Source organism: Corvus brachyrhynchos, unplaced genomic scaffold (assembly GCF_000691975.1).
Source record: "Corvus brachyrhynchos isolate BGI_N302 unplaced genomic scaffold, ASM69197v1 scaffold279, whole genome shotgun sequence".
In the NCBI taxonomy this organism is placed as follows: domain Eukaryota; kingdom Metazoa; phylum Chordata; class Aves; order Passeriformes; family Corvidae; genus Corvus; species Corvus brachyrhynchos.
In genome coordinates, this window is record NW_008246060.1 from 9,708,364 (window position 1) to 9,730,082 (window position 21,719).

A 21,719-nucleotide genomic window follows, 5' to 3' on the forward strand; every position below is an offset into this window, starting at 1 on the left:
CTCCCTATCTCAATATAACCAGGTTTACTGAAGGATAACCTACTACCTTACGCAGATTAATACTTCAGTGAGTAAATTAATCCTTAGAATTTCACTCACTACTTGTGGTTTATAAATTTTAATTGGTTCTAAACTGCCACATAAATTTATGTGAATGTATAATGATGAAGTAGAAGGAATCAGAAATTACTCTATTAACACACAGAGACAACAGGAAATGTTGGGGCCAATTTATAAACATCCATAAATGTTTACAAAGCAGGATTCAAACGTGGTTTAGAAGTGTATCATCATAGCTGACATAGAACTCCAGGAGGAAAGCAGAAGCAGCATTAACTGAGAATGAAAGGCAGTTAAAGTGAAAATTTCAGAAAGGGAAATGTTCCCATTTTGCCAAAGTCAGATGCAAAGCTGAAGGGTAAGCAGTGCTTGTACTGTATTTGATTGTACTATTATTGATCCCAGTCAGTCAATACTACCAGTACAGCAATCAGAACAGCTTCCCAACACATTGACATCCTGGCACACCATACAAACAAATCATTCTACAAGAATGAAACACAGCACCAGAATTTCAAGTATATCAAAAGTGCCTAACAATGTAGACTGTCCTCTTTAGGACATCATACAACTTCACAAAGTTTTATCATCAAAATAAAACTTTCCCTCTTATCCATTTATTTACAAAGATTCTGTTCACTGGTTGAACTTTCCACCTGTGAATCATGATAGAATTAGTTCCCTGCCATACAAAAAGAAAAGTTTAAGGAGTGGTTTATTGGTTTGTTTAACCACTTACTATGATACATTAATCCTGAAACAGCAATGGTTATTTGAACACCAGTAACAGTATCATACTACTACTCCTAACGACAGAAGCATTCACCACATATTATCCATTTTTGTGAAATACAAGAGCAGTTAACAAGTTAGAGAATCAGAGAGCTATCTTATAGTTCATGTCAAGACTTCTCAGACTCGGTAATATGAAAGGCCAGGTCTATCTCCAGTCTCCTGCCCAAATATAAATAGCTTCCCAAAAGCCAGGAGGCAAAACTGTTACCCAAGGACTATCTCCCATCTTTACATTTCAGTTATGCATTTTTTCATTTAATGAATGTGGCACAAACAAGTAATTATGACACCACACTAATCAATTTTCTATACTATGAATGTAAATAATACATGAAACAGTAAGAGTCTGCCTTTTTTGTCATATGTATTTCCCCATCTACCCAAGGCTTCCACTAACATTTCTGAGAAACTACAAATTGCTTTACCTTCCAGTAGCTAGTTATTTGGGATGGCCCATTCAGTGTCAGCAGTGCTACTGTAGAGAAGAACAAGGCCCAAGGCTAAAAGAGCCCATTGTGCCCATTTCCTTTTATGGGTGGATCACTGAATTGCTCCAGCAAATATTTCAACAGGAAAATATGCAGTGCATCCCTTGCTCAGAGCACCTTTCAGACTACGCTTTCAAGCTCTGTGAGCAATATCTTGTACTTGTTATAGGGCCTAACCATAACTTTGGCCCCTATGACAACAATATCACACTAACAAGAGTATGCAATGTCTATCTTCAGGAGGCTTGATATCTTTTATTGTTTCAGTAAACAGGGACAAGAAGGCAACATAAATTTTCTCCAAAGCAAACTCATTAAACCATAAGCACTGGTATCTCATAGTAAACCCTGAGATTTTCTTGGGATTCACAACACTCCTTGTAACAGTAAGGAAAAAAAAAGGGAAGCAACCAGTAATTTCACAGTCACATGTGCAGTAAACTATCAATTCTTACATGCCTTTAATGTGCACCCTACAGCTGTGCAGGGCACCACAAGTAAAACAACTTGAAAGAAGAAAAGCTACACAGCCTCCAAATTATGAGATATGCTATACTAAGTAAATAAAAGCTGACTAAAGAGATTTTTCTAGCTCCAATTTTAGTTTTCAATACTGACTGAACTAGAGAACACCTTTCTGTAACACCACCTTTTGGGTCAAAAACTAAGGGGTGAATAACTGAAAACAATGGCAAAAAGCAACCTTACTTATAAGTATTTCTTTCTTATGTATTTATTTCAGCCATTTAACATCATGCCCTTTTTACTTTATTCCCTTCTCTTTTGCTTTCTTTTGATATTGCAAAGGACAGCTTCAAGTTTAGAGGCAAGGCAAACTACCTTTTTTGACTTAAAAAGACAGACACTATTACATTCATACATTTAACTTTTTGCTCTTTCTTTTAAGTATTTTCAACTTCTGAATAAAAGCAACAAAGCTCCTGCAGTCTTAAACAGAAATCCCAGAATTTTCCTACCTTTATCTGCACTCAGGACTTCTTAGGGCTGCTCTGCTTGAATTTCAGGATAAGTGAACAATCTCTAGAGCATTCAGAAACATCTTAGTTAAGCAACCACTCTTCCAACTGCTTATCCAGAAGAAGTGAGCCAGTGAACATTCAGCCACCCACTCTTCCCTTCTCTGGGCCTGCAGGCTCTGAGCAGCCTTCAGGGTAGGAAAGCCAGAGCCTCCCACTGGCACCAAGAAAAGCTCCCTGCCTCACCTGGCTCTGACGAAAAGCAGCTGAGCTGCATCACCACCCTGCTAACACTGGGACAACAGGGAATTGGCATCAGCTGGGCCTGGTGCAGAATCAGCACCTGCCTGGAGTTCTCTCTCTTCTTGTCAGGGCTAATGCTGGCCAACCTGGGAGGCTCTTCAGCCTGCTGGGAGGAGGAGGCTTTTGATAAAATATCTTTTTTTTCCATAGAACAAATAGGGAGGAAACAAAAAGGTGTGATTGAATTTGTTGTTCTTCTTGCTAAGAAATGGTATGAGGTCCTGCAGTTTCATATCACACTTTTTCTAATTGTTTCCATACACAGTTCATGTGTCTCGATATGAGCTCCTCTTGGTAAGATCTCAGCACTTTCAAGTAGATTAATAAGTAATACAAGCAACATCTGTTAAACATTTATTCTTTTATTCTATTTGGAGAGAGAAGAGCATATAGTAAAGCATTTTATGATCTTTGGTATATATTCTACAGTGTTGTTGTCCATTTCTGTTGTTGCATGCTACGTATCAGCTGGAAGTTAAAAGATGGCTCTTGAGTTTAGTGTCTCTCTCAAGTGTTATCCAATACATGCAGATTGCCCCACATGGAAGGGTTTTGGAGTTGTCTGGTTGAGAGTTTAGAAGGGCAAGGAGTATCATCTTTTCTAGGGGAATTTATTGCTTGGACAACCTTTAGGAAAATAGATACAGAATGTAGCCCATTCTTTATTTTCCAAAAACTGCTGAGCCAAAATAGAAAAGTTCATCAGAAGAGACTTGGCTAGACACATTGCACAGATAGACTAGCATGTTACATCTAGGCCAATAAATTAATTAGACAGTAAATATTAGAAGACCTACTTGTTCATTAGACTAATTGAGCTAATACTGTCCAGACATTAAAATATGAGGAATGAAAGCTATATGCAAACAAAACAGCTGTAATGACTTTCTGATAAATACTGCTTGGCTGCATAAGGCTGGAGGATATTACTCAAGGGCAGTAAAAAGGTTCCCTTTGCACAGCAGCAATAATCTGTATATCCAGAGAGAATTTAAACACATGATTGAGATCTACAGCACACTATGTTCACTGCAGAGGTAGAAGTAATGTTGCAGCTAAGCTTGTATTAGAAACCAGCATCCCTGAATTTAAATCTCCTCTTCAGGAAGACATTTTATACTAAAGTTTTTGAGAACTAGACAAAGGATGTTTGGACTAAAGGGTTGGCAAGAATAAGAGAAAGAAGCAGTCATTGGAATTGTCTAATTTAACTGTTACTGCCTCAACAAAACAATCAAAAGAAATGAGAGAAAATTGAGCTTCTAGGTCTGATATATTTAGGAGATTAGTGTAACACTTCATTTTAAAGTTCAGATTTTAGAATCATCATAGACTATTTTGGGTTGGAAGGAACCTTAAACATCATCTTGTTCCAGCATGGGCAAGGACAGACACCTTCCACTAGACCAGGTTGCTTAAACCCCCACCCAGCCTGGCCTTGAACACTTCTGTGATGGGGCATCCACAGCTCCTCCAAGCAACTTGTTCCAGTGAGATTATGTGACTGCCACATAAAAATTTGGTTCGGCTCTCTCAAATTAATATTAAGAATCCATGTCCTGCCTGAAATAACTCAAATGCAATCCATATATCACAGTGCTTCTTCTTTTGGATAGTTAGAGAAAACAGTATTTATATCAATGCCTTCAAACACCTCAATGGCAGTAACTGCTTTGGGCTGAAAGGAAACAGGAAACTATTCCAAGGATCATTTTCAAATGGACTGTCCTGAAGCTGAGGGTTTCTTACGGCGCTGGTTGTTTGTACTCCTTCACCTGTATCCAAGTGACAGAAATTCAATCACCTGTTTATGAGATACCCTCTAATTTGATATGAAACTGTAAAAATGTTTTGAGAAATAGATCTCAGCAGAACTTACTGCAGATGTCCTACAAGTCTCTTAGAGCAAAATCATTTATCAAATATGTGAGAACCTGTCAGGACTGAGGATTTCTGAACCTTGTCCTAGATTGCTTTTTATATATGGATTAATGAATGAATAAATCAAGAAAGAATGCTGTGCTCTGATTATTCTCAGTTCCTTGTATACAGCTTCTTTTAATGTCCTACCTGCAAGGCAATAGGGAGAAAGAGCACAGAGAAAGACAGGACTGGAGAGAATCAGCTTTTCTTTTCGTAGTGGTTCTGCCTAGTGCTGCTTACCCTTTTTTGATTGTATTTGCACTGTGACACCTGAAAGCTGGGTGGGAAACAGAATTCTTCCCTCTGTAAAAACACCCCTGTGATCTGAGGGAAGGGGTTTCTTCATGCATAGAATAATTAGTGACAGCATTTCAGAAAACAGTATAGGTTCTACAGCATATTTGTTCTTGTCTACAGTAAAGCATGGAAATACATGTAACAAATTTAGGCATTCTTACATCTTTTAGTCCTCCAAAGCAGTCAACTGCAGCCTTACTGCTAATGTCAGTTATAGTCCTAAAGGTCACAGTTACTACAGAAAACAATGTTGATTTAACCATCTAACCTAGCTAAGATAAGTTGTTAGAAGTTGAACTGAAAGCAAGTGAGAGCAACTACATGAAGCTGTTACACCCCTCTACCAATTTATTAATTTTTTTTATTGTGTGAATTTGCCATGTATACAAACCCAAAATGCCTTGGAAATTCATAAACTTTCATAGCCTACATCAGACAGTTCCTGGCAGGTAGCACACAACAGGGTCCAAGAGTATTTTCTAAAATTTTTAAAAGCAAATCTTCCTTCTGTAGCTTGTGGAATCTGTCTAGATTTATTTTCTTTCGGGCATTAGAAAGTCTTTGGGAAGGAGTGTAAATGGGGAAGAGACATTTCTGGCTCCCAACAGTGGAGGGCTATATGACTTGTAATCACAAGTGCTCTGACAGTGTCTGCTATTCTGTGGCTGGAAAATCCCCCTTGCCTATCCCGAAGCTTTTATTTTCTTCTTATCCCTCATTTGCATTCTCTCTTTCATCCAAACAACACCACAAGTTCAGCATTTTGACAGGTTGTCATCAGTATCATTCCTATCCTGAGGGCTAGATCCACGATGTACAATTGTTCTCCACGGCCTGTTTCATCTTTCCTACGGAGTGCGAAGGAGGATGCAGAAATATTTCAATGTTTTAACATGCAGACTCCTGTAGAAAAGGGGGATGACACATTTTAGCATTCAAAAGGGTGGGTGCCAGATTAATATGACAAACCTGGGAGAAGCTGGATAGATAGCCAGGAAGAGATGACATAAGGTGCAGGAGAATGGGTTTTAAATTGATGCTGAAACAAGCCATGTTAGTACTGATGTCATGAAGTCATGGAGTGTTTGCATACCACAGCAAGTGTTTGTTTTCTCCTTAGGGACAGTTTGTGTTTGCTATAGCTGACAAAAAGAAAGGTGAGGAAGAAAGCTAGTGTGTTTTAAAGCATGATAAAAGAAAAAAAAAAAGCAAGTCTTTCATATTTTCGTGGTGTTTGGAGATTATTTTGCTCTGCAATTTAAACAGATTGTAACTGGTGAAGGACAGGAGTCCTTCAAAAGAAGGAACATAGGAAAACAAAATGGGAATTGCCAGTTAAATCCTGAATCTGAACTCACCAGGGTGCCATAGGATAGAGGGGTCTAGAAACTTGAAGTCAAACAGACACAGGCAACTTGGAAAGCCATTTACTTGTGATTTCAGGCCATGTGTACTTCATGATCCTATCAATATAATAAAAAATGGCCCAGACTGTGTTTATCTTACAGCCAAAAGGAGCTGATTATCTGAAATTTCAGCATACAAACATATACTCACGTGCAGTGCAGTTTGACTCAAAAAATGTCCCAACATTTTAGGGATTTTTGGCTACCCCTTTGCACATGGAGGGTTTAGAAAATAGTAGCCGATGGCAACCACAGAACAGTCCCAGTGATGACAAACTCAGGACAGTTCACTTCCCTCTGTGGTCCTGGGTTAGCTCCAAAGACATAACAACTGCTAAAATCAAAAAGAACTGTTTCACTACAGTGACTCGATATACTCACTGAATATACATGGAAAGACTGTATAAGAAATAAATTTTACATAGAGATACATTTTAAAAATAAGTACATATACTACTAAGTCTTTCCCTATAGAGATACATTTTAAAAATAAGTACATATCCTACTAAGTCTTCCCCTACCATATCAAGTTTTTAAAAGGAAAATATATTTTCCTATGTATTTCAAGCTTTAGGAGTTCAGAATTGAGATGCAAAATAAAATCAGTATTTCAAGGTAGAACTGTCTCACTGCTTACCGTGCAGTAGCCAGAACAGAGAAATTTCCTGTTGAAATTAGAAATTAAATAGAAATTAAAGTATGGTTCATCTCAGGAATTCACATTTCAGACAAGTGATGGTATTGTTAACTCCATTTTTCTTAATCTATGTAGAGATTTCTTTTTCTAATTGGAGATCCCTAAGAAATACTCTAAAAGAGACAGGTAAATGGTGAATTTTTGTATACAGACATGCCCAGAACAGGTTAACTATCTTCAGGTGACACCTCCTTGGGCACGCAATTTCTTGTTCTGTTTTGCACTAATGGATGCTTAACAACCCAGCTCAGAAGAGAGGTGGAATTCCTTAGGCCAGGGAAGCTGTAGCAAATAACAGAATTTTAAAGAATTTGAGAGTTTGCATATTTGTTTTTCTCACGTAACAGTCTCAGCCTTCATTTAGATTTACAGCATTAGGGAATGTTTTTAAGTATTTTATCCATGTATCAATTATTCTCTGAAGAGGGCTCCACTGTATATCTACAATATTGCACTTGTGAAGTAAAAACAAGCGTCTGAAGAACCCTCATGAAAATACATAAAAGCCAATTATTGTGATTTGTGTTTACATTCCAGCTGTCTTCTAATGGGATTTTTTCCATGCCATTAAAAAAAGAGGATAGTGCTGTCAATTTCTGGAGTCAGAGATAAAGTTCATGAAAACATTTAAGCATCTATTTCAGGTTTTGTCTTATTGAGAGATTTTCCTGAAAAGACATGAATTTAAACATATGTAGGAGTGCCTTCATGAATTAAAAAATTGATTAAATAGAAGGAAGTAAATGCACAATGAGAGTGAATTCAGCCACCCATTTGTAGCCGTCATTCCTTCCCAACTCAAAGTAACTGCTCACCTTTGATGATGAATGCCCAGGGTATTTCAGGGCAGTCAAAATGACAGAACTCGTTTCAAGAGGAATTCTTCCAGACTACTATTATTTCTACTCGACTTTGAGCAGGGGACAGATGATAAAAGGCAAGACCTTGTTATTGCCAGTATGGGAACTCCAGCTTTTATGGAGTAGCTCTAGTCAATCTGCCCACCCCAGGTGCAGAGATCTAGAGCCCTAAAGCCCCACACAGACACAAACGTCCCTGGAAAGCAGTTTGCTGAGGCATCCCAGCACAGCTCAGGCATCTGCCCACACACACAGGAAAAGTTGAATGAACTCCTGTAGGAAGTGGGAGTGAATATGCCACTATAACATACCCAAACTGCAGCTGCTGTAATAGCACAGTGAATGTTCTCGTTTCTTAGAGGTTGCCATGCATATCAAACTTTTCCCAGTCTTAATTACAAAACAAAAAATAATATGATCCTCTTACTTTATGTCTTTCTTTACCCTCTCATCTGCTCTGGTGTTTTTAATATCCAAGTTTTAGTTCGAAACAGATGCCTCAGCTTTAGCACCCTCTTGTAATGGCTTAATACTCTAGGTAAGACCAAAGACAGAGGAAGAAGATGCTACACTGAGCACAGCTTCTGAGCAAATGGACTTGAATATTCATTAAACAACATTTAATTTAAACACCCAAACCCTAAAAGCAGCAACATATGGGCCTGTTTTATTTTACATAAGCTGAATGGGAGGTTGTGCCATTAGTTTCTGCAGACATAATGTTCATTACAAATGAAGTATGTTTTCCTTTAGGGAATGCACCACCATTTCTGTAGTGTTGTCATTCCCCCAAAAGGTTCAGTATACTTACCATATGAAGTACTATTCTTGGCAATGTGCTTCAAAATGTAAACAAAATTCCCATAGATTTTCATCGACAAGGGGAACCTGAGGCAAACTAAATTCCTTAATGAGAAGCAAACAATGCAAAGAGCCCTCCCTTCTCAGTATTTTACCGTATTTAAGAGACTATCTCGACTTCACAGTTTGGTACGTGAGTTTTTCCCCTACTCTTTGTGATGGAACATTTTTGCATAACTGTGTGATATGTGGTTCTACAGTCCTCTGCTGGCTGAAGGATTACTTTGCACCACCTCTTACAGAATCTGTTTTCTTGTATGTGCCTTTACTGAAAAGCAAGATATTTGCTCTTGAAGTTTGTGCAGATTAAAAATGGCTAGAAAAAACATTTTGATTACTCAGCAAGCCCCATGAAAACAACTTTAGACATGCTCCTGCACTTGATATCCCAAGATAGCTACTTAAGTGATAAAACAATTGAAAAAAAGGAAAAGAAAAAAAGTCTGAGAGAACTAAGCTGAACTAAGCAAGAAAAGCTTCACCTCATCAGAACTCATCTTGTATCTTTACTAAATAGTACAGTTAATGTAGGACTGAAGAAGCATAGTATCCTGATACACCTGGGAAGTCTATCTCCTTTCATCCACACGACAGCAATACAAAATGCTTTACAAACTTCCCTTGACCCTGCAGACAGCAACCTCAGGTTTCTGCCAGGTTTTTTGGCACTTCTACCCACAAAGGTTCCAGTGGAGCACTGATGAACCACTAGGAAAGAGACTGATAAATAAATTGCTTTATATGAGCTTTGTGATTATTACCATTCTTATCTGGTCTATGGGAATGTAAAGACAGAAAAAGCATCTGCAAGCAGAACAAATAAAAGAAACAAAAAGCCATTAGGATGAAAAGGGAGAGGATGCAAAGTAGAAACACAAGATGTAGGGAGATATATCACTAAGGATACATGCCTTGAGACATGCATCAGTACAACAGCCATACACAGAGAGCATTTCCCAAAATGAGTGGAAAGCACTGACACAGGGTTCAGAAAGAAGCATGGTCCATATGCAACAGGCAACTTGAACAAAGACAAGATATTCTCTCGGCTAAGCAGGCTTGTGGGTTAAAGAAACCTCAAGAGTCTTTAAGGGGACAGCAAAAGATCAAAGATGAATTACCTACCTTCCCCCACTTCTAAAACATTAAAATCAGTAGTGATCACACAAAGTACTTACTTTAAAGGACAAGATGTTTATGGTATGGGCCAATGAACTTTGCTAATGAACATGGGGATACAAGTTATAAACCTCAAAGAATGCTCCTAGTTAGGCAGCCTGTTACGGAAACAGCTGAGTTGTGAGACTAAAAGGGTACAAAATTATGTGGATCTAGCATCACTGACAAAAGGTGTTCCTCAGTCTGGAATGTTCCAGTGCTACCACTTCACCCACAAAGCACAGAAGAATAAAGTATGAGGATATTTTTCTAAGTACCTCAGTATTTTAAAGGCATAAGTACAAATATACTTCTGTACAAATACATAGAATAGGCTATTTCAGGTGGAAGGGAATTACAACGATCATCTTGTCCAATGACCTGACTGAGTCAGGGCTGACCAGGTTAAAGCGGGTATTAAGGGCATTGTCCTGGGAATTGTAAGGTTGTCTGATGACATCCTGCCAGGACCACAGTCTTCAGCAGCATAGGTTTTTCTAAGGAGGCTCCCCAAGGTCTATCTGTGCAGCACACCACGTGAAAACTTCTGTAAAAGTATTTTTTAGTCCTACACTGAGGCTTTCACCCAGGTCATCAGACACTTCATACCAACAAAGTATTGCCAGGAGACAAAACACTGTTGAACCAAAATCAAGTGTTTAAAAGCAATCATTTACCACGTTGAGAGATTTATTGTTTTCAAAAGCACAAGTTGGAGTCACAAAAGGCAACTAACAGACATTAAGACACATGAAGATTTTCATGCTTAATAAAAATGAAAAAAAAAAGCATATTGCACTTAGGATTTAATGACAGATGTTTACTTTTCAGCATTTCTTTGACTCTGGATAACTCAAATTCACCCTGTTTTCTGTGGTTTATGCATGAGTAAAATCCTTCGGTACCTGTTTTTACAAGCACTATGCAGTTCAGTGCTAGGAATAATATATTCGCAATTTAATTAACTCCTCGAAAAACATACAAGTTTAATATTAGTGTGGGAATAGGAAGCAGTTTCTCCCAATCCTAGGTGCTTACATTATTCTTTCCTTTTGTAAAGCCCTAAAGTAGGGCCTAAATCAACCTCTCTAGAATAACCAGAATTGATCAATTAAAATAAAAACTTAAAACATGAAATCTCTCAGTTCTCATGTTTTCTAATACCCTTCTGCTTGTCTTAAAAAAAAAAAAAAACAACACCAAAAAAATAAAACAGCTTAATTTGACCTCTTAGACCTCTTGTCTGTAGCAGGATCCATCCCACTACAAAGAAAACAGGGAAACAAACTAACAGGAACTATTGATCAACATTTTAGAATTCAACTTTTTTCACTCTTTTAATTTAAAATTATTAAGCTGGTTTTTTATTGTTGTTATTATTACATTAGCTGTTAAATCAGACAGAAAGCATTGAAAAAGCAAAGTGTCAGTCCCAATTTTCTACTTGCGGCCAACACTGTACAGGAGATATGGATCTGAGGTCATCTGTCACAGAAAAGTTTTATTATCAGTGATTGAAACCTGTTATCAAATCAACACAAATGATGCCTGGCTTAACAAACAGGCTAGCAAAAATTGACAGAAAATGATAGCAGGGTAGCAGCTCCAGTACAATCAAATCAGATCATCATGAAAGGCAGTGAAGCATGTTTCTCCTAATGGGGGTCACTGTGCAGCCTGGCCAGCTTCATTAAATAACAGCTGTATTTTAACCCAATGAACACAAGTACAAACTCTTATCATCCACCCCAGTGAAGCATTGCACTCATCATTTTTGCTGGTTGTGCAACATCTACTATGTTAAGAGAAGGCACAGGTGCTCTGAATCCTCTACCCCAGCACACTACTTGACCTTATCTAAGATCTCTGTGCACAAACAGCAGCTACAGAAAGAAGATGGAGCTTTGTCAGAAGTACTGGCTGCCAATGGCCAGCTCCTGGAAAACACCTTCTAGCACACAGGATGTCTTTTAGCTACTTCTGCATCAGTTTCATTAGCCACAGCCTTTACAGAGAGGAATAAATTTAGAGGAAACGTATGGAATTTGAGATGTGGACAAAATTCCACAGAGAATAAAGACGCAACTAGAGTTCAAAAACGTTAGCAACAAACCCAAGTTTCCATTTAATCCCTTTATAATGACGGTGTCCAAAGACATGAATGTACTTGGGTGTGCCTGCTCCTGACACTTGATTTGTAAAAGTTTACTTAAACTTCTCCCTTTTACATCTTAGATGCATTACAACAAATACGTTCATAGAAATAGTATAATCTCATTGCTATTCTGTCAGGGACATTGATGAACAAAAGAAATTTCTGCCACCTATATTGGAAAATTCACCTGCTCAGATGTCATAGGAAAAATAATGAACTACTCTCATCTTGTCTCTTGCAGTATCAAAATACCCATCCAAAAAAAGGCTCACTAGATCTTGTTTTGCTCAAATAGAAGCACATGACCAGGAAGCATTCACAACGGGAATTTCAAACTTACTGTGTGAAATCTAGTATCATCAACAGCTGCTACTGGTTCTATTTCCTCTGTGTAAGAAACCAGTGCCATTAAAATTCATTTTTTATAGGAACTGACCAGAATAATATGGACAAGTTAATTTCTCTGGCTGTTGCAAACAGATTTGATAGTGACCTACATACTTTAGTCCTTAAACGACACACTTTCTATCATTAGAAAGAAACCACATTGCCCATTCAGCTGACTGTTGGCACTGCAGTCTTCTCAAAGCATACTCTGCCTCATTTATTTCAAGCCACTGCTGGTATCAGCTTCATTTCTTCCCCTTAACACTTGTTCTCAAACTTGTTACAAGCTGGCCCCTAGACAAAACCACCTCATTGTCTCCAGCTGCTGCCAAATTTTACCATCTTTCATCCTCATCAACATTCTCTTTTTCTGTGCAGCCAGGACACTAATCCCTGCTCTTACTAGGCCTGCTATACAACTTTGAGTCCTTCCTACAGAAAAATACCAACATTTTCTGTGCATGCAACTCCAATAAGCCCTAGCCATTGTAAACAACAACTAAGAAAATTCTTTCCACATAAATAAATTTGAGATTGTTCACCACCAGATTAATTTAGAAGTTGTTCTCCAAAATTCCTTCATCTTCTAATCTAGATTCCAGACTGTCATTAAATAGATAAAATTCTTGAGATATTGAAATACGAGAGCCAGGCCAAGCAGGCAACAGGGACAAAACTACTACCTCTAAATGATGGCATGTGCAAGATCAGCATGAAATAAAAGGGTTCCTTCAGCACACAGTAAAGAAAAAAGTGAAGATTCCTGTTCCACTTAATTGTTTTATCTCCCACAGGAAAGGGGATTAGCCTATAGTGTTCACAGCGTGACGTGTGCATTAAACCTCTGAATTACAGAACACCTGCTATACCTTGCTTAAACTGGAGTGCAGAGACAAAACACTGGCAGAACAAACTTCATATGAAGACCTGCATAAAACTCCCAACTGCTGAAGTGCAAAGATGCCAGTGACAGCTCTTCAGTTGTTTGCCATTTTCCAGGTAGAATGACAGGAGAAAAGGACAGATATACCAACACAGAATGTTGCAGAATAGTGGGAAAACTCCAACAGCCTGATCTGATTTGATCAGTTAATTCTAGGTTGATGTCATTTTCACCCCTTCCCTATTTTTTGTGCTTATTCCCTCCCATTGCTAGACCAGAGTATATCCTATGGATATGAAGTTGTAACTTAACCCTGCAAGGAATTAATTGTTCTATGGATTCACTACATGTTTTTTGCTGTCACTCTTCAATCAAGATGGGGCATGAAATACCAAATTATAGCACCAAGATGTAACTATTTCAATCCATCTGCTTTGCAGAATTACTGTACTACCCACATAAACAAATCTGAAATGAATAAAATGTACAACATTATAAAACTGAGCAGGAAACCTTCAGTACTCCAATTCCAGAACTAATTTCTGCTTCTAGAGGCAGACTGCCCAGAACAGTACTGTTTACTATGTAAAGTCAAAACATCAATCCTACACAAGGCATGCACCTTTCCGCCAGCACTTATTTATAGATCCTTCCTTGATTGCATAAAACTAAGGTAAGGAGGCTTCTGAAAAGAGCAACTAGAATTTGTGCCAGCACTCTACAGCTTTCAAGCAGTAAACATTTGGAAAACACAAACTCCTATGGTCTTCACTGAAACAGATGGTTTCCATCAAATTCAAACCAAGAGTGAAACAAGCATATCACTTCAAGTCTCAGTTCTTTAACACAACTATTTTTAACGCATGTTTTCAAAGAAATTGACCTCTTTGGCCAGGAACAATTTGGCTTCCTTCCAACCTATTCTATGAAGAATTGCTGCACCTCTTCCTTGCATTTGTAGTGCTCTGTTCACAGCACCCCCTAGTGATTGTTCAATTACACTAAATAGCCTACCTCCTCTAATGTTCATGCTGAACATTATATATGGGAAGGGCTCACTGCAGCACCACAGCTATGAGCTGTACAGCCAACAGTGTGATGCTGCTGAACACAAACAGCAACCCCACTAGTTCAAGACTGGGGCAGAAGGTACTACAAGAGGCATTAAGTGCCTTATCTATACTTAGCAGAGCTTGTACAACATCCCCTTTCGACCCCTTTAACAACTCTTAGCTGCGGTAGTGCTGGTTTTCTCCCTCAAACACTAAAAGCACTTTACCCATCTTAAAATGTGCTGCCCAGTACAAAGGTGGATCAATTAAAAAATACTGCATTTAGGTAACAAAGAGCCTTAATCAGCACAGTTGCTAGAGCTGCCCAGTCTGTTTCACTCCTATTTGAAACACAGAACTTCTGCTTTCCTTGCTCCTCAAAAAACCTGCACCAGACTACCCACGCTTCTCTTAAATGGCTCCTTTAACACTATTAGATGAAAAATTAGGGATGTACCACACAGTTTGCAGGTCAGAGACAGATCCCAGAGCCTGTCCTGACAACCCAGGAACAAAAGACAAATCATTCCTAACATCTTCACTAGCAAAATCTTTAACTGGGGAAGTAAGCAGCTCTGAGTGTCTCTGTCTGCATGTTCTGTTCTCCTTTCCACTGTGTTCTACAGGTCTATATAAAACAGGCAGCCAAACAAAAAGACTTTCCAAACCACAGTTTGAACAAAAGCATGTCTACCTCCGTGAACTAACAGTCCCTGCTTGGAATTAGCTCCAATACTACCTGCAGGAAGCTCTGGTTCACTTTAAGCTGATACTCAAGACAAGACTTGTTTAATTATGAAAAGATTTTAATCCAGTGTGAACAGTACACCCATACTGAATTTCTCAAACATTACAAAATGGTAGCTTTCAAATCAAATTAAAGGGCAAACCAGTATTTTATTGACAGAGTTTATTTGATGTTAGTCAGATGAGCAGCTTCTGCTTTCCAGAGTAATTAATTCTATAGTTCTTCATGGAATGATGCTGCCTGTAAAGGAAAAAATAGATCACTGACTCACAATTAGAACAATTTTTACACTCATACCTCTATAAAGCCTGAAAAACTGTTTCCCAAACAAGTCAGGTGAACCACATTGCTCTTCTTAGAAGAGCATAAGGTTCAAAATTTTCCAGCACCGTCATGGCAATAAATGAGCCTAGATTACAGCATTTCTGGAGAAGAGATCAACAAGCTACAACTGCTTTGACAGCTTTCTGTTTAAGACATTATACCCACGATATCAGCTCCCAGACAGACTGTTTAAGTTGCTTTCAACTGAGTCACTCAGACCATTTGTAATAAAAGCAGAGTTTTTTCTGGAGCAGATCTTGACCACAGCTCTTATGTTTCTGCAGCAAAGACATAAAAATGTAGTCTGACTTGTATGTAAGAGTATAGTGTTTGTTTGTATTTTACTTGAAATGAGTACCTGTAGGAAAACAATATCCATCTCTTCCAAAAATAGATATCATGCTACTATCGTCTATTTAAGACAATAAAACCCAGAAGTCTACTATCCTCTCTTTAACATACCTACAAATGAAAAATATAAGCGTTGTTTACAGTAAGACTAAACAATCAGCAGCTTTAGCAACAGTAAATCTGAAGTGCCTGATGTATTATTTCAGTCTTTATACTAATCAGGTATTTCATCAAAGTCCAAGTCACATAAGCTACCAACTCAGTAATAAGTGCAAAAGTGATTTGTAAATATTCTTAAACTCTTGCACTGGGTTCTACGTCTGCACAAGTATCACAGTCTTTGCATAAATCAACCTCAGACTTGTTATAATGACTGCACTACTGAATGTCTGCCCTTACAAAGCATTCTGAAGTCGTACCTGTTATCCGTTTTCCACCCAAAGAATGTTCTGGTCATTTACTGAAAAAGAGAAAGCATCAATTAATAATAATTTTATCTAAATTCGACTACTGTAAAAAATTAAGCTTTGAGGGCTCTTACTGACACTCACAATGTGCTTTTTTTCAATAACCACGCTGAAATGTGATAGGAAACCGTCAAAGTTTTGACTACTGTAGGCACTGAAGACTTAGATTTTACTATTCCCTTAAGTACTCAAAATAGTTCTTAACAATAGCTACTTAAAAGTTAACTAATACTCAGAATGCCTATTCATTATACCTACAGGCTACAATGGCTTAGAAGTGCTTATCCATCCACACTTCTATTTGACAGCCTTACATGTCAAAGGCTGTCACAGCTACAATTATGACATTAAAAACACTTAAAAATGTTGTTTTGCATATCAATGTTTTGAATGCAAAGACCAGGTGAGGCATATCCACATACACTTGTTGCAAATATTAGCAAGCTCAGCAAACTCTAGAGCCACACAATACACTAAAAATACTTTAAAACACTTCTCTTGAAACTGCAGGGGAAACAGAACGGGAATTCTACAGGAGTGCGAAATGAAAGGAAGCACCAAAGAAAACTTAGCAAGACATCAGCATAGTTATGTCTGAGTTTTTCACGACTGTATCTGCTACTTAACTTTTACAACAATATGCACTTGCCTGCACATTTCTCAGAATCAAGTACCTACACATTTCTGAGATAAACAGTTCTCACCGATTCTGTAGGTGGACTCAAAATCATATTCCAGGGCTCCTATTAAAAATTCCTCCACATAGCTGAGATAAGGATGATGAACCATGCCATGCCATGATCTTTGAACATGCATTTTTCAAGACAGAGCTTAAAGACCTAAGTGTATTTCACAAACGTTTTTCTGTAATGCATCACAGAACTCTTCTCAAGCAACTTTTTCAGGAAGCGCACAAAATAATTTATCCTTAGTTTAAGTGACAACACAAAGATTAACAAATCTGGTAAACAAGTCACATCTAACCCATGCATACTTATCAACTGAAAGATCATTTTAAAAGACATCAAAATAACTCTAATAAAAACCACAGTCACCTACTACTAAGACTGCATATTAGTTTGACAAGCACTTGATACAGAAGTCACATCTCCTATGCATGATCCTTGCCTTTAATTTCTGAAGTGCTGATATGCTTTAAGAGAGTTTCTATGAACTAGACAGCATCAATAATTCAAGTGAATCATTTAATCACTTTTCATTAACACTCAACAACAGCTACCTTCAGGTGCAAAAATCTTTAAGGGACAAAGTTCCTCCATACTAGTGGGATTGGTGCAACATGAAATGACTCCTTGGCCATTGACAGAAGTGTACACATTAGGTGTCACTAGTATACCAAATGCTCATTTTGTGCCATAAACAATTTTAGGACTTAATGGTTAAAACACCATTAAAGCAGAAAGAAGAAGGCTCCTAATGTTTTCTAGTAGAGTAGTTCCCTGATCTAACTGTCAGTAGCACTGGTTCCTTTCCATCCAGGGATAATAAGACCTTCACTTCCACACTAACTACTACAAAACCTAATTTCACTGACATTTCCAATTCCACTGTAATTGATTTCTTAACTAGGAATACTGCAGGGCAATAGTTAAATACAGTTTAATGCTGACAACTGTGCCATTTCCAAGCACCATCTCAAATGCACCAAGTGTGATGTGACTTAGCTTTCATGTACACAACTCCTTTCACACAATGGTCAAGTTACACATGCAGTTGCACTGTACTACTTTGAATCAGATCCTGCAGTGTCTGAACCAATGTCTCAAGTCAACAACACTGAGTTTCTTGGATTTTTTTCTCACTGGGAATTATTTTAAAGTTGATTCACTAGTTTCAAAAAATCTGGTTTGCTACTAGCCAAATTTTACTTCCAAGTCACACAAATAAAATTCATTATGGAATTAACTGAACCTTCACAGGACAGATCTAAATTTAAATCAAACATGCATACAAGGCAGTACAGTGCTTCAATTAAAGGATGGACACATTTCAGTGATGTATAATGCAGGCACCACATCCATGCTCATTTCCAGTACCTGTAGATACTTCACTTCTGATGGAGAGTTCCAAGAAAGTAGGAAAAAAGCAAAAGTGAAGATTACTGAAGTTCAAGATGTCAAGGCATTTTCCCAGCTACAGAACATTACCCTCTCTCCCCTTGTTAAAACACTTGGAAAAAACCAACCCACTTGACTGTACAGCTTAATCAGTTTATTAGAGGACAGAACACTGTGAAGGAAAGTGACTGGCTTCCCACCCAACGTATTCCTCAGCTTTGGTTTTGTTTTATGATGGAGGAAATCTGCCTCCCCCCAAGCTGTTTGTATCAGATCGTAGATATAGCCCAAGAAGGCTGTATCAGTCCAGCCACACCAGAGGAAGACTCCACTACCTGGGGAATCAGTCTCTCAAACCCAGATGCATTCTACCTTATTTCTATTCACACACTGTTCTCACTGTCTATACCACACATCCTTAAACTTACCTCTACAGATAACACCATACCAACAGTAACTTGGTGGAGAAGCATTAGGTGTTTAGGCAGCCTGAGTAACAAGTGTTAAGATTCTCTAATGTGTGTATTGCGAGACGGAGTTACGTGATTAGAGCAATACTGTTAGATTTATGGAAGTTTAATTTTAGTTCAAATGACACATAGGAAACAGTAATTTAGGAAGCATTGTTTCATGTCACATCAGCTAGGCTTGCAGCAGTGAGGAGCAAAACTAAGCTACTGAGCTGATGACAAGCTATACAACACACAGTTTTTACCTTCTGTTATCCAGTAGAACAGGTGAAAAAATGGAAGAAAAACAATGTTATTCTGTTGAAGAGCTTCTAATCAACATTTCAAAGGCATATGCTCACTCTATCTTAAAAGATATTCTCATCCTACCTTCTTGCCAGCACCAACATTTGCCTTGGCTGTGCCCCTGACTTTCTTCATTCTGTTCTTACGCTCTTTTCGCTGCTTCCTGGAAGTCTTTTTCTTTTCATACAAGCCGTGCTATTAAAAACAGTTAAAAGTTGTATTTAACATTGTTTGTCTACTAACAACTCTTGAACTTAAGTTTAAACTTGAAATATTAAATAGCAGTATCATTAACTAATGAATGATTCAATACAGAACATAAACACTGAAGTAGGACATCTCTTATGCTTCTTCCAGACCTTTATTAGTGTTTTGTTAAAAATTACTGCAAAACACCTCTGGTAATATCAGTTTTGCCTTCCCAACTCCCTTGTAATATAGCGTAAAAATATACTTAGCCTATTTTGCAAATGCAGAAGTTAACCTGTGCTATTTTAAGAACTCTCACACAACTGTACTTTCACAAAACTTGAGTTTTTAGACACACAAATCATGGGTAACTAAACACTTCCAACCTATGCCAACTGCTTTCAAGACACCAGAAGACAACATACCCTGGCAAGCCTGTGCTTTGGTTCGTTTTTCTTTGCATAGTCCAGGGAATCATAGATCATGCCAAAACCGGTTGTCTTGCCACCACCAAAGTGAGTTCTGAAGCCAAAGACGAAAATTACATCAGGGGTTGTCTTGTACATTTTTGCCAGCTTTTCCCTGATTTCTGTTTTGGGGACTGTGGCCTTCCCAGGATGAAGAACATCAATCACCTAAGAAAGAATTTTTACAAGTTGATAAGAAGTCAATGTCCAGTACAAAAATCAGGTGCTACAGTCCCACCATGAGCTTAACATTTAAACTAACCAACTTTAGCAGCATAAACTATTACTCATTTGATACAAAAGCATTCAAAAGCTTCTTGCTTCACACAGTCATTGAGACTGAAAAATACCTTTAAAATCATTGAATACAATAGTAAATCCAGTCCTGTCAAGTCTCACACTGGCACTAAGCCATGTCCTTAAGTGCTACACCTACACGTCTTCAATACCTCCAAGGATGATGACTTAACCACTTCCCAGGGCAGCCTATCCCAATGCTATATAATAACCGTTTTGGTGCAGAAATTTTCCCCAACATCCAATCTCAAGCTCCCCTGGTACAACTTCACTATCAAGATTTACCTTAAGCATACATCAACACATCTAAACCCGTAAGCTCTTACAATTCTTAATTTAAGAACTCTATAGAGATTTTAAGGCCCCATACTTATAGCGGCTAAACCTTCTTCCAGCCCAGAACAACCAGAACAAATAAAGGCAATTTTCTGTAGTATTTTACCATCTGCTTGCGCTGCAGAAGTCTGTTGGTCATGAACTTCCTGGTTCTGATGGTCACTGTGTCATTCTGCAAGAGAAAACATTAAATAAACCACAACAATAGCTACAAATGCAACAGGAACTTAATACATACATAAATAATGCACGGTACCACAACAGCCAGGAGCCTCTGATACTGCCAGTGAATTCATAACCTAAGTGGACTGGTCCTGGGCTACAGAAAATACTTTTTGATAGTACAGTGAGGAACTGACAAACTCATCCCCAGATTCCAAACACCACAGCAACACACACACCTTCACTACCGTGAAAAGCTGAAGCAGCTTTTAGTAAAAGACATGGTTCTCAATCCCAAGTACTGTAACAATATAACAGAAGTTTCCTTCTAAGCCCAAATGTTACCAACTCTGTGGCTTCCCAGCCCTAAGGACAAGGGAGCACCCGAGATACCTGGATGCTCCTGGTTGAAAGGAAAAACAGAGATGAGTGGGTCCACAGAAGCTTACCATGATTTTTCAGTAAATTACACACTTGGCATAGTACTTGGTATGTTAGCACCTGACCTCAGCCTAAGGACACGGCAGTGCGCTGAGGGTAAAGGGCAGGATGAAAAGGAAGCGAGGGAACAGAAAAGAGTGAGTGACCACACACTGGAGGAGTAAAGAAGTTCTTCCTGATGTTCAGGCAGAACTTCTTGTGCATCAGTTTCTGCCCTTGCCCCGGGTACGACTGCCTAGCACCACTAAGCAGAGCCTGGCTCCATCCTCTGACACCTCCCTTCAAATACTGGTAGGCACTGGTAATGTCCCCCTTTTTCATCTTTTCTTGAGCTGAATACGTTCATCTCTCTCAGCCTTTCTTGTAAGAGCAATGCTCCAGTACCCCAGGTTATCCTCACTGCCCTCCACTGGAGCCACTCCAGGAACTCGATGTCTATCTAGTACTGAGAAGCCCAGAACTGGAACACTCCAGGTACAATCTCACCAGAGCTGACTAAAAGGGCAGATCAGCGCCCTCGACCTGCTGGCCATGCTCTTCCCAACGCAGTGCCTAAGTTTCTTTGAAAACCCTGCACACCACTATTTCCATAAGGCTTTCAGACAGGAGCAGCCGTGATAAACGCGGCTGTGACCCACGGCAGCCCCTAAACACCCCCAGAGCAGCAGAACACTGGTGCCGCACTATCAGTGCCCGGGGCTGCTCTGACCGAGCACGGACACGGCGCAGCCGAGCACACGGCGCGGCCCTCACCCCGCAGCTCGCTGCTAACAGCGGGCACGGACGCGCGGCGGCTCGGCCG

The 21,719-nt window shown here is 38.8% G+C and overlaps 1 protein-coding gene across 4 annotated transcripts; it reads right to left on the reverse strand.

Annotated features, from left to right (window-relative positions):
- Window positions 1–15,167: 15,167 nt before the first annotated feature.
- RPS24 (ribosomal protein S24) lies at window positions 15,168–20,525 on the reverse strand. 4 transcript variants are annotated; one of them, XR_001865890.1, is made up of 7 exons: window positions 20,421–20,525; window positions 19,640–19,849; window positions 19,110–19,220; window positions 18,986–18,988; window positions 18,250–18,266; window positions 16,145–16,185; window positions 15,175–15,290 (listed from the first exon to the last, which is right to left on the reverse strand). XR_001865890.1 is itself a non-coding variant. In XM_017746257.1 (6 exons), exons 1-5 carry the CDS (start codon window positions 20,451–20,453, stop codon window positions 16,183–16,185), a joined length of 360 nt encoding a protein of 119 aa, XP_017601746.1. In that variant the 5' UTR covers window positions 20,454–20,525; the 3' UTR covers window positions 15,175–15,290; window positions 16,145–16,182. The 4 variants fall into 4 exon arrangements, 2 of the variants coding, with proteins under 2 accessions (XP_017601746.1, XP_017601747.1); XR_001865891.1 differs by lacking the exon at window positions 18,986–18,988 and having other exon boundaries at window positions 15,168–15,290; XM_017746257.1 differs by lacking the exon at window positions 18,250–18,266.
- Between the last annotated feature and the right edge of the window lie 1,194 nt (window positions 20,526–21,719).